At 42.0% G+C, this 12,622-nt stretch overlaps 1 protein-coding gene and 1 pseudogene across 1 annotated transcript; both read left to right on the top strand.

Moving 5' to 3' along the window:
* The first annotated feature begins 518 nt into the window (after nucleotides 1-518).
* LOC150048000 (olfactory receptor 10C1-like) lies at nucleotides 519-2,608 on the top strand (annotated as a pseudogene).
* A 2,786-nt stretch (nucleotides 2,609-5,394) lies between these two features.
* Nucleotides 5,395-6,321, top strand: LOC150047999 (olfactory receptor 12D1-like). Its single transcript, XM_090355242.1, has one exon. It carries the CDS (start codon nucleotides 5,395-5,397, stop codon nucleotides 6,319-6,321), a length of 927 nt encoding a protein of 308 aa, XP_090211368.1.
* Nucleotides 6,322-12,622: the final 6,301 nt, after the last annotated feature.

Below are 12,622 nucleotides of genomic sequence, written 5' to 3'. Positions count from 1 at the left end.
AAGTAGAGTGCTTGCCTAGCATATATGAAGACCCAGGTTCGATTCCACAGTACCACATATACAGAAAAAGCCAGAAGTGGTGCTGTAGCTCAAAGGGTAGAGCTCTAGTCTTGAGAAAGCCCAAGGATACTACTCAGGCCCTGAGTTCAAGACCCGGGCCTGGTATAAAAAAAATACCAGAATTTGTAGAGGTGTGTCTCAAGTGGCAGCTCTCTGAGTGCCCAAACACAGAGTTCAAAACCTAGGACAAGCAAAAGCAAAAGTAAATTCATTATTAAGTATACCAATACAGTAAAATGAATTGTTACATTGGGTAGATATACCAGAATGTCTACAGTGATAGAAAAAAATCATGACAAAGAAAAACTATTGTTGATCTGAGATATGAAACAGGTAAAGAAACCAATAGCTACAATGTTCTTGGGAGATCACCTAAAATTCTTGTGATGGAGGGAACAGACTCCAAAATAATAGATTAATTAGTTATGTGAAAAGTGCTCCCTGTTGGAAAGTCAAATATGCTTGGAGACTCTGGTCCTCAGAGACTTGATGAGACATCACAACTACTCTCCTCACAAGGGATCCCGTATGTAGAAAGAGGAAAAAACAAGCACGTCATCCAATGCCTTTAGTACAAGCTTTCTCTACAGATAAATTTTTTAACAATACTGTTCAAATCCCATCCTGGAAAACACTGAAAAAGGACCCAAAGTGGAATGAACCAAGGATTCTCAGCTGAAAAAGTATCTGTGTGTTAGCTTAAATTTCTGATATATGGTTGTATCTGCACAGAATTTGGACTGATGTGTTTTATTTAAGCCTGTCTTTTGGTGCTTACATTTTTATGCTACATACATTTTCACTTCCATTGTTCTTTGCCATGATGTCAGTATATATACAAAAAGTGATGCATTTGTGATTATAGATCAACTAAACATCCAAGGATATTGGGTCATTCTCCTTTACTTACATGTTTAAATGCAGCTTGTCAGTGGGTGCAGTTAGTGGAGTTTCTGTGTGCAGTTCAGGGGCCTGAGTGTACATTATGATACAAACGGATGGTTCTGAGGATGTACGATAAAAATAAGCTATCAAGGAAGGGTCTTCTCATTTTGCAGAGCATTTTTTTTAAAGAATCTCACTCCTACAGATAATTGAACTGCTTAGCTGAAAGAGACAATGTATTGAATATTTTCCCAGTAAATAATCACTGTAAAGTTCATCTGTTAGTGAAATGATATAAAATGAAATTACTGCAAATTGAAGCAAAACGCCAAAAAAAGAGGAAAGACAGAGAGCCTGAGGTAAAAGCTGGGCTGAGAAAGAGAGAGGCAGAAGAGAGGGGGTTGGAGTGGAGCAGTTGAGAGGAAAATAGAATCAGGAGAAAGAAGGAAAGGAAAAGAAAGCAAAAGACTGACAGGGACCAAGAACAGAAAAGGAAATCTCGATTTGCAGCTGGGTTTCTCATGCCTTCAACATGGCACAAGTTCTGGTGTTAAGCAGAGAAAATAAATAAATAACCATCTGCTGGGAGGACACATCCAGTCCCGGGCCTGATGGCAAAGCAGGGCGAGCAGTGACAGAGTGAACGAGTGAAAGGGGGAAGGAGTGAAACAGGGAATGAGTGAAGGAGGCAAGGAGGGAAGGAGACAAGGAGGGAAGGAGGGAAAGAGGGGCTGTCCACCCTCGCTAAGCATCCTGAGCGCCAGCACCTCCCTGGTGAAGGAATTCCTCTTGGTGGGCTTCTCGCCTGGCCCACCTGCAGGGCTGCTCTTCGCCTTCCTGCCCATCTACCTGCTCGCCCTGGCTTCCACCTCCTCCTCGTGCTGCTGGCGTCCACCACGTCGGCCTGTGGTCTCCATGGACTTCTTCCTCCAGGTCCTCTCGGGTCTGGAGCTGGCCTGCACGTCCATTACGCTGCCCGCGCAGCTGGAGCGCCTGCGCCCCGGCCTGCTCCCGGCCGGAGCCACGTCCCGCGTGGACTGCGCTCCACATGTTCTTCCTCCCCTTCTTGGGAGCCACAGGGTGCTGCCTGCTGGGCGCCATGGCCTACGACCACGCAGCAGCCATCTGCACGCGTACCTTCGGTCCCCACCTGCTGCCAAGCCCCACCCTGTGTCTGCGGCTCCCCAGGGCATCAGGGCGGTGGGCGAGGACCAGGCCCCCTTCATCTTCTCCTGCCCCTCTCCACCCCAGCGCCATCCCTCACTTCTTCTGTGAGATCCAGCCCGGGTGCTGCAGCTCCTGTGCGGGGACTCCACCCTCCACGAGATGCAGATCCTCCTGGACGCGGCCCTCGCCATCCTCTGCCCCTGCGCCCTCATCCTGGCACCATCCTCCCATGCCCTCAGCCAAGGCCGGCGCAAGGCCTTCTCCACCTGCTCCTCCCACATGCTCGTCGTCTCCTCCTCTACGGCACGGCCATCTTCATCTATATCCATCCCAAGGCCAGCTATGACCCGGACACTGACGCCTGGCTGTCCCTCTTCTCTGCTGTGGTCACTCCCATCCTCAACCCCATCATCCACAGCCTGCCCACGCCGACGTCAAGGCTGTCCTGAAGAGAACCATCCAGAAGATGGGGCCTGCCACACACTGCAGGCCCTGACGGTTACACGGAGTGGCCACTGCCTCAGGGAACTCAGAACTCGATGTGAGCCTTGAGCTGCCATGAGGAGAGGGACTGGAGTCTTGGGTCTCCACGCCAGACGGGGCCAGCCTGGCCCAAACACTCCTGTCCTGGAACAGCTCCCGGGCAAAAGCGGGAATGGACTGGTACTGGAGATTGAACTCAGGGCCTGAGCACTGTCCTTGGGCATTCTCAAGGCTAGAGCAATACCACTTGAGCCACAGCACCACTTCCAGCTTTGTTCTATGTATGTGGTACTGAGGAATCGAAACCGCATCTTCAGGCATGCTAGGCAAGCACTCTACCACTAGGCCAAATTCTCAGACCCCTCCCCTCAATTCTTACGTATGGGTTTCTCTCTATGAATTATTTCTTTTTTTCTTCTTTTTTGTTACTCCTAGTGCTTGAACTCTGGGCTAGGCACTGTCCCTGAGTCTTTTGTTCAAGGCAAGCACTCTGCCACTTGTGTCTCAGCACCACTTACAGCTTTGAGCATCTTGGTCTATAAAAGAGCCTCACAGTTTCCTGTAGAGGCTGACTTCGAACCAAGAACAGACATGAGCCATCGGCACCTGGTGATGAATTGTTTCTTTTGCTATCCTGAAGCCTTATAATTTAATTCAGTGGTGTTTACTTATTCCTTTTCACCAAAATAGATTCACAGTATGTATATACGTATATATGTAATATCAAATTTCTTCTTGCATTGGAGATAATTTATAGATAGATGATAGACAGGAAGATAATAGAGGTTCCCACAATGTAGTGAATATAGGTTTTCCTATATTTAAGATTTTCATAAAAATATTTCTAGCATATGATTATTTTGGTCAGTAATAGGGCTTGAATTCTGAGCCTCGGTGCTGTCCCTGAGCTCTTCATCTCAAGGCTAGAGCTCTACCACTTGAGCCACAGGGCCATTTCCAGTTTTCTGGCAGTTTAACTGGAGATAAGAGTCTCATGGACTTGCATGCCTGGACTGGCTTTGAACCACGGTCCTCACATCTCAGCCTCCTGACTAGCCAGAATTACAGGCATGAGCCACCAGCAGCACCCGACTAGCATATGGTTTTTATAAATGGTATCATATCATATATGTCATGAAGGTGTTTAGAATTATTTGCTGATACTTTCCTTGTATGACTTTTCCTTCCAAACGTAATTCCGACTCACATGAAGCCTCCACATTAAAAACTCCCCATAAAGCTAAGTGCCAGTGGCACACTGCTGTAATCCTACAATCCCTATGTAATCAGAAGGCTGAGATCTGAGGATCATGGTTCCAAGCCAGCCCAGGCAGGAAAGTCTGTGCGATTCTTAAGTCCAGCAAGTGCAGCAATGGCTCAAATGTTAGATCCCTAAACTTGAGCACAAAAACCAATAGCAACAACACAAATATGTTTTGAAATTGCCAACCCATAGAACACACACCACGAAATCTCACAGGCCTAAATTCAGTCATGATTTCATCTTACCTCAAGCCCACACTCAAGAACAGAGAGGAAAGCACACATTTCTCCTGGGTATTTTACACTGTCCCTTTAATTTCATGTGCTATCTAACTTTGTTTCTCTCTATTTTTGTGGTGAGTGTAAGAGATCCTAATCCTAACTGAAGGCATATGTACACAATCCAGACTGAAGGGCACTCAAGGTATCTGAACTCACTTTTAGGATTTGACCATGCAGGAATCTAATCTATGAATGAAAATCACAGAAACGTTCATGGCACAGGAATCAAGTTTACCAATGCCAATGACAATGAGTGACAAAACATCTTGAAGCCAGGTACCAAGGGCTCACACTTGTCATCCTAGCTACTCAGGAGGCTGAGCTCTGAGGATCCAAGTGCAAAGTAAGCCAGGGCAGGAAATTCAATGAGTCTCTTACCCCAATTAACCACCTAAAAACCTGAAGTAGTGCTGTGGCTCAAACTGGTCGAGTGCTAGCCTTGAGTGAAAACTTCAGGGGCAGCACCCAGGCCCTAAGTTCAATCTCCAGTACCAGTCTGGTCCCACAGAAAGTTAGAAGAGTACTGTGAGCACAGTTAGGGATATACAGAGAGAAATCCAGAACTAAGTAGGAAAATCAGAGAGGTAATCTGAGGGCTGTGCATGCTTAAAGGATATTACAGGCATGTATGAAATTCATAAAGGATCATAACTTGATACAAACACGATGCACTAAGTACAGAAAGAAAATGCCTTGTGCTATTGATATCTACATTGTCTATAGCTCTGAAACTAAGGGACAAGGATAATGAAGATACAGGGAGACTTTTTGTAAAATAGAACACTATATATTAGATGTCTGAGGCAGTTTCCATATACTGCTGGGGGTGAAAAGACTTCCTGTTTACTCTTACATCAATTCAGCTCAGCCCTGGGGGAAAATTTTCTCTTGGGATTTTTTAGGTACAGAGATTTGTGCCTCATTAAAACCCTGACTTGATTTTTCAGAAAGACAAGGAGAGGCTTTGGAGGTATGAAGAGTTTGTCCCACAATCAAAAGCATGAACTACCTGGATAGTTACTGGAAATACAAAGTTTGTCTTACTTGTGTGGCTCTGAACTGCAAACTTCACCAGGTAAGAGAATAAAAATGGATACATAACTAATATGTAACATTAGTCCTAGGGACAAATGCCAGATACAATCTAAGGTGGAATTATGTAAAACACAGCACCCTATTTGTCTTGCCAAGACAAATCCAGCTGGTTCTCCTTACAGTGTTCCACAAATCACTGTCATAATCATCTTTTCAGTGATGCTGAACCAAAGCTCAGTCACTGAATTTCTCCTCCTGGGAGTTACAGACATCCAGGAACTGAATCCTTTTCTCTTCACTGTTTTCCTCGCTGTCTACTTTGTCAGCGTGGCTGGGAATGGAGCCGTCCTCACTGTAGCCATCTTTGAGTCAGGATTACACTCACCGATGTATTTCTTCCTGGGAAATCTGGCATGTCTAGATATAAGTTTCTCCACAGTGACAGTGCCAAAGATGCTGGGAAATTTACTGTCTGCCAACAAAGCCATTTCCTTCTCGGCATGCATAAGCCAGCTGCATTTCTTCCACTTCCTGGGGTGCACAGAGGCCATGTTGCTGGCTGTGATGGCATTTGACCGCTTCATGGCTATCTGCAAACCCCTTCACTACCCTGTCATCATGAGTCCCCAGCTCTGTGCCAAGATAGCTGTCACTGTCTGGACCATTGGCTTTTTCCATGCCCTGATGCACTCAGTCATGACATCTCGCTTGACCTTCTGTGCTTCCAACCAGATCCACCACTTCTTCTGTGATGTGAAGCCATTGCTGGAGCTGGCCTGTGGGAACACTGAGCTCAACCAGTGGCTGCTCAATACTGTCTCTGGGACTATTGGCATGTGCACCTTTGTTCTGATCCTTCTCTCTTATTTCTACATCGTCATCTATCTCTTCCTCAAGACCCACTCCTGCAGCATGCTGCACAAAGCCCTGTCCACGTGTGCCTCCCACTTCATGGTTGTTATTCTTCTATACGTTCCTGTTCTCTTCATTTACGCGCGTCCTGCCTCGTGGAGCTCCGTGGACCAGGACCGGCTTGTTGCGATCATGTATACTGTGGTCTCTCCTGGACTGAACCCACTGATCTACACTTTGAGGAACAAAGAAATCAAGACCGCCTTCACCAAGATGATCAGAGGGAAACGCTGAGTCAAAAAAAAAAACACTTATAGTTACTTCTTACTTATAAATATGCAAGAAGGTAATGGGAATACTGCTCAAAATTATTTAGAGTTTGGAGAAATCTAATAAAAAAGAGATGGGAAAACTTGTTCCAGCTGTATTTAGTAATGCATTGCCGAGAATAATGTAAGAGGATACTGCTGTAGAATCCTTGTGGTGACATTGTCTAGGGGATATCAGTTGATAAAATTGCTTCGGTAAGCTGGGCACAGTGGCTATTGCTTATTTGCCTCCCAATTTTCAGAACAAGAAACAGTACATGTGTTTTAAAAGTTAGTTTTACCCTCTGTATATCACCTAATAACAATTTAAAAATTAAAGTCATCTTGAATTCATGTATCAGTTATTTACTTTTCCAATGAAATAATTACTCTCTTACATTAAACTCCTTGAAACATAAAGTACTAATAATTGTACTGAACATTGTACAATGTGTGAACCCAATGAGACTTACAGTTACAAAAAACTGTCCAATAATATTCAGTAATCTGAGTAAAAATCATATTTACATTCCTGATTGCATACAAGAATATGTAGAAGGTATATTAAACCAATTGTTTTGTTTAGTTTTGTTTGTTGTCAGTCCTGGGGCATGGACTCTGGGCCTGGGCGCTCTCCCTGAGCTCTTCAGTTCAAGGTTACCTCCCTACCCTTGAGCCACAGCCCCACTTCCCATTTTCTAATGGTTAATTGGAGATAAGAGTCTCATGATCTTTAGTGTATTTAGTGCCCAGGCTGGCTTTCAACAGCAATCCTCAGATCTCAGCCCTCTGAGATTACAGGTGTGAGTCACTGCACCCAGCTTAATGTACCCTTTCTTAAGCATAGCTTTAAAAATTTGTTAATTCTTTCGATGGCTTTGTCCACTTCACTATCTTGTTTCTGAGGTATTTATGTTACTGATGACAAGCAATTGGCTACAAGTTCTAATCACCTGGAAATTTTAAGTTAAAATATTCTCAATATTGGGACAGAATCTGGTAGTGGCAGAATTAAATTGCTGTTGCTCATTATTTGAATAGCAATATTCAAGTAGCTCAGCATTTTCCACATAGTAAGGCACTGGGCGTGATCCCTAGCAATGCTCAGATCACTGTACACTAGCTTGAGTGTCATATACAAGGCTCATGGCTGCTTTCACTACAGCAACTTCCTTTCTTTGTATACTGAGAGCCACTCCCTACCTCAGAGAACTTTATGCCTTGTAGTCCAGGCAGGTTCCCAATTGCTCCACAAACCCTCCAACTGATATCCTGAAGGTTAAGAAAGAAATTATTATTTTTAAGCTCACTAGGTCAAAAATGTTTCTCTCACATTCCTAACTCTCCATAAAAAAAAAACTAAAATATAAATGAGACTCTCTGAACCCTTAGAAAGTAAATTTTATTGTCAGGTGCCAAAGGCTCACACCTATAATCCTAGCTTCTCAGGAGGATGAGACCTGAGAATCAAGGCTCAACGGGAGCCTAGACAGGAAAATCCATGAGACTCTTATCTTCAATTAATCACAAAAAGCCAGAATTTGGGGCCAGGAGTGTGGTCTGGGGGAAGTAAAGTGCTTGCCTAGCATACATGGAGACCCAGGTTCTATTCCACAATACCACATATATAGAAAAAGCCAGAAGTAGTGCTGTGCCTCAAGGGGTAGAGCTATAGCCTCGAGAAAGCCCAAGGATAGTGCACAGGCCCTGAGTTCAAGACCCAAGACTGGTATTTTTTTTTAATTCCAGAATTTGTAGAGGTGTGTCTCAAGTGGAAGCTCAGAGACAGTGCCCAAACACAGAGTTCAAAACCTAGGACCAGCAAAAACCAAATTAAATTCATTATTAACTATACCAATACAGTAAAATGAATTGTTACATTGTGTAGATATACCAGAATGTCTACAGTGATAGAAAAAAATCATGACAAAGAAAAACTATTGTTGATCTGAGATATGAAACAGGTAAAGAAACCAGTAGCTACAATGTTCTTGGGAGATCACCTAAAATTCTTGTGATGGAGGGAACAGACTCCAAAATAACAGATTAATTAGTTATATGAAAAGTTCTTCCTGTTGGAAAGTCAAATAGGCTTGGGGACTTTGGTCCTCAGAGACTTGATGAGACACCACACCTACTCTCCTCATGAGGGATCCCGTATGTAGAAAGAAGAAAAAACACGCATGTCTTAAATGCAATAGAGATTGGATTGAGGGGCTTGTTGTTTTGGTCATAAATCAGTAATCTGTGATTGTGTTAGATTTGTAGGTAAGTGCACAAAAAGAAAGAGAGAGTGATATTACCAGTCAAAACTGTGAACATCTATTGTCAGCCAACTAAAAATGTCTAGGTTGGTTATATCTGAAAAATTATAATCTTGTTTAGTATTAATCTTGCTCCCATCTTCTAATGGTCAGAACAAGAAACTCTAGAAAAATGTCAAATCAAGGAATAGCATCTCCCACCCAATATAAACAGGCAATGGAGCAGTCTCTAGAGGAGAGTCTTCCAAGTGATATACAAATGCGATTGATAAACATTAATGAAAAGTGTGAAAACATAAAGAGATAAGGGAGGAAGCTATCGCCAAACAAGAGGAAACCATAAACAAGGTGATATGTGAAAAAGGGGAAGCCATAAAGAAGGCCACAATAAAGGTTTTTCAAAGAAAAATGGATGAATTCATACAATCCACAAACAAAAAGGTGACCGAAGTCCAACAAATGTCCAAAGAGAATAAAGCTGCTGAGTTAACCACTCAAATGGAAATCAAGGAGTTAAAGAAATCCATACATGATCAAAAACAAGAAATGCAAGGCATCAAAAATGAGCAATTGGAAGCAAGGGAGTTGAAGAATAAAGTAGATAGCTTTGATAGCAGGTTGGATAATGCAGAAGAGAGAATTTCTTGGGTTGAAGATAATTAAGTTGTTAAGAGAAAGAACAGAAAATGAGTCAATTCAAATCTAGGAAATACGAGAAAACACTTCAGGAGGTCCAAGATACAATTAGGAAGCCTAATTTAAGGTTAATTGGTATTGAGGAGGGTCTGGAGAAAGAGGTCAATGGTATTGGAAATACACTTCAGGGAATCATCTCAGAGAACTTCTCAAATATCCAGAAGGGCAGGCCCATCCAGATACAAGAAGCTTTTAGAACCCCAAACAGACCTGACCAGAAAAGAACATCCCACTGCCACATTATAATCCATACAGGATCGATAGAGACCAAAGAAAGGATCCTAAAATCAGCCAGGGAGAAGAGAACAATCACCTACAAAGGCAAACCAATCATAATAACCCCAGATTTCTCAGCAGAGACCATGCAAGCAAGAAGAGATTGGAAGAATATATGTCATGCCCTTAAGTCAAATAACTACCAACCAAGAATACTGTACCCAGCTAAACTCTCATTCAAAACTGAGGGAAAAATAAAAACTTTCCATTCCAGGGAAAAGCTGCAACATTATGTAGCAAGCAAACCAACATTACAGAAAATTCTCAAAGATGTTCTGCACATAGAAAACCAACACATATGTAAAACAGAGAAAGAAATGGCACCTAAAAATCATACTATCTAAGTACCACAAGAACTGTCAAGACACAGGCCCTAATGAAAGCTTTTAAAAATGGCAGGAACTAATAAATAGTTCTCAATCCTGACTCTCAATATCAATGGACTTAACTCTCCAATTAAAAGACATAGACTTATTAATTGGATCAAAAAGCAAGATCCATCATTCTGCTGTCTTCAAGAGACACATCTTACCCAAAAAAAAAAAAAAATGTTTTAAAGTGAGGAGTTGGAAGAAAGTTTATCAAGCTAACGGCCCACTAAACAGGCTGGAGTTGCCATCCTCATCTCAGATAAAATAGACTTCAAACTAAAATTAGTGAGAAAAGACAAAGAAGGTTACTACCTACTACTAAAGGAATCTTTCCTCCAGGAGGACATAACCATCCTAAATATATACAAACCTAATCCTGGAGCTCTGAATTTCACCAAGCAAATTTACTTTCACTGAAACCATACATAGATCGAAACACACTGATTGTTGGTGACTTTAACACACCACTCTCACCTATGGACAGATCAACCAGGCAAAAACTCAACAGAGAAACCTTAGAATTGAACAACTGTATAGACCAACTAGATCTAACAGACATCTGAAGATTATTCCACTCAGCAACAACACAATATATGTTTTTTTCAGCAGCACATAGAACATTTTCCAAAATAGACTACATTTTAGGGCATAAAACAAACCTGGGCAGATTCAGAAACACTGAAATTATTCCCTGCATTCTCTCAGACCACAAGGGCATCAAATTGGAACTGAACACCCATCTCCACCAACGAAAACCCCGTAACTCATGAAGATTGAACAACACATTGTTGAATCACCAAGGGGTCATCAAGGAGATCAGAACAGAAATTCAACAGTTTATGAAATTTAACAAAAAGGAGCACACAAAATACCAGCTCCTTTGGGACACAGCAAAGGCAGTACTCAGAGGAAAATTTATAGCTCTGAGTGCCTATAATAACAAATTGGAAAAATCGCAAACCAACAATTTAATGTGTCACCTTAAGCTCCTGGAAAAAGAGCAACAAACAAACCCTACTCCCAAGAGAAGGAAGCAAGTAATTAAAATCAGAGCAGAATTAAAGGAATTAGAGCCCAAAAAAACTATAGAAAGAATCAAAAACAAGGAGTTGGTTCTTTGAAAAAATTAATAAAATTGGGGCCGGGAGTTTGGCCTACTGGTAGAGTGCTTGCCTAGCATGCACAAAGACCCAGGTTCGATTCCTTGGTACCACATATATAGAAAAAAAAATCCAAAGTGGTGCTGAGGCTCAAGTGGTAGAGCTCTAGCCTTGAGAAAGTCCAAGGAGAGTGCTCAGGCCCTGAGCTCAAGCCCAGGACTGGCAAAAAAAAAAAATTGACAAAATTGACAGACCCTTAGCAAATCTTACAAAAAAAACAAGGGAACATACCGAAATAAACAAAATCACAGACGAAAATGGTAATAACACAACAGAAATTACCAAGATCCAGAATATCATGAGGGAATACTTCTCCAATCTTTATGCCAACAAATTTGAGAATCTAGATGAAATGGATGAATTCCTAGCCAATATTAACATACCCACACTGAACCAGAAGAACTAACCCAACTAAACAGGCCTATTTCAATCACTGAAATAGAAATGGCAATAAGAGACCTTCCACCTAAGAAAAGCCCAGGGCCAGATGGATTCACAGCTGAATTCTGTAAGGTCTTCAAAGCAGAGCTCACATCAATACTCCTCAAGCTCTTCAACGAAATTGAAAATGAAGGCTCTTTACCAAACTCATTCTATGAAGCCAGTATAACCCTCATCCCCAAACCAGACAGAGATTTATCAAAGAAAGAGAACTATAGACCTATTTCTTTGATGAACACGATGCAAAACTTCAACAAAATACTGGCCAACCGTCTACAACAACTCATCAAAAAAATTATACACTATGATCAAACAGGATTCATCACAGGGAGGCAAAGCTGGTTCAACATACACAAATCAATTAATATAATTCAACACATCAACAGGAGCAAGGACAAAAATCACATCATTGTCTCAATAGATGCAGAAAAGGCATTTGACAAGATCCAACACCCCTTTATGCTAAAAGCTCTGGAGAAACTAGGAATCCATGGAACATTCCTCAGTATAATAAAGGCTGTGTATGACAAACCCACAGCTAGTATTATACTTAATGGCGAAAAGCTAAAGCCATTCCCTCTAAAATCAGGAATGAGACAAGATGGCCACTCTCTCCACTCCTCTTTAACATAGTATTAGAATTCCTAGGCAGTGCAATAAGGCAAGAAGCAAGCATAAAGGGGATCCAAATAAAGAAAGAGGAAATACAACTTTCCCTCTTTGCAGATGACATGATTCTGTATTTAAAGAATCCTATAGACTCCACTCCCAAGCTCCTTGAGCTGATTCCAAAACTTTGGAAGGATAGCAGGCTATAAAATCAACCCTCAAAAATCAACCGCCTTCCTCTACTACGCCAACAGTGAGAGGAACGAGGCAACAATTAGGAAAGCAACTCCTTTTGCAATAGCTTCAAAGAAAATAAAGTACCTAGGAATTACCTTAAGAATGTAAAGGACCTTTTTGATGAAAACTTTAAAACCCTGAAAAAGGAAATTAAAACAAAACTGAGGAAATGGAAAAACCTCCCATGCACCTGGATTGGAAGAATCAACATTGTGAAAATGACAATGTTGCCA

The sequence above is a fragment of the Megascapheus bottae genome, chromosome 22 (genome assembly GCF_031878675.1).
Source record: "Megascapheus bottae isolate mThoBot1 chromosome 22, mThoBot2.hap1, whole genome shotgun sequence".
Lineage (NCBI taxonomy): Eukaryota > Metazoa > Chordata > Mammalia > Rodentia > Geomyidae > Megascapheus > Megascapheus bottae.
This window is presented reverse-complemented; position numbering and strand designations above follow the sequence as displayed.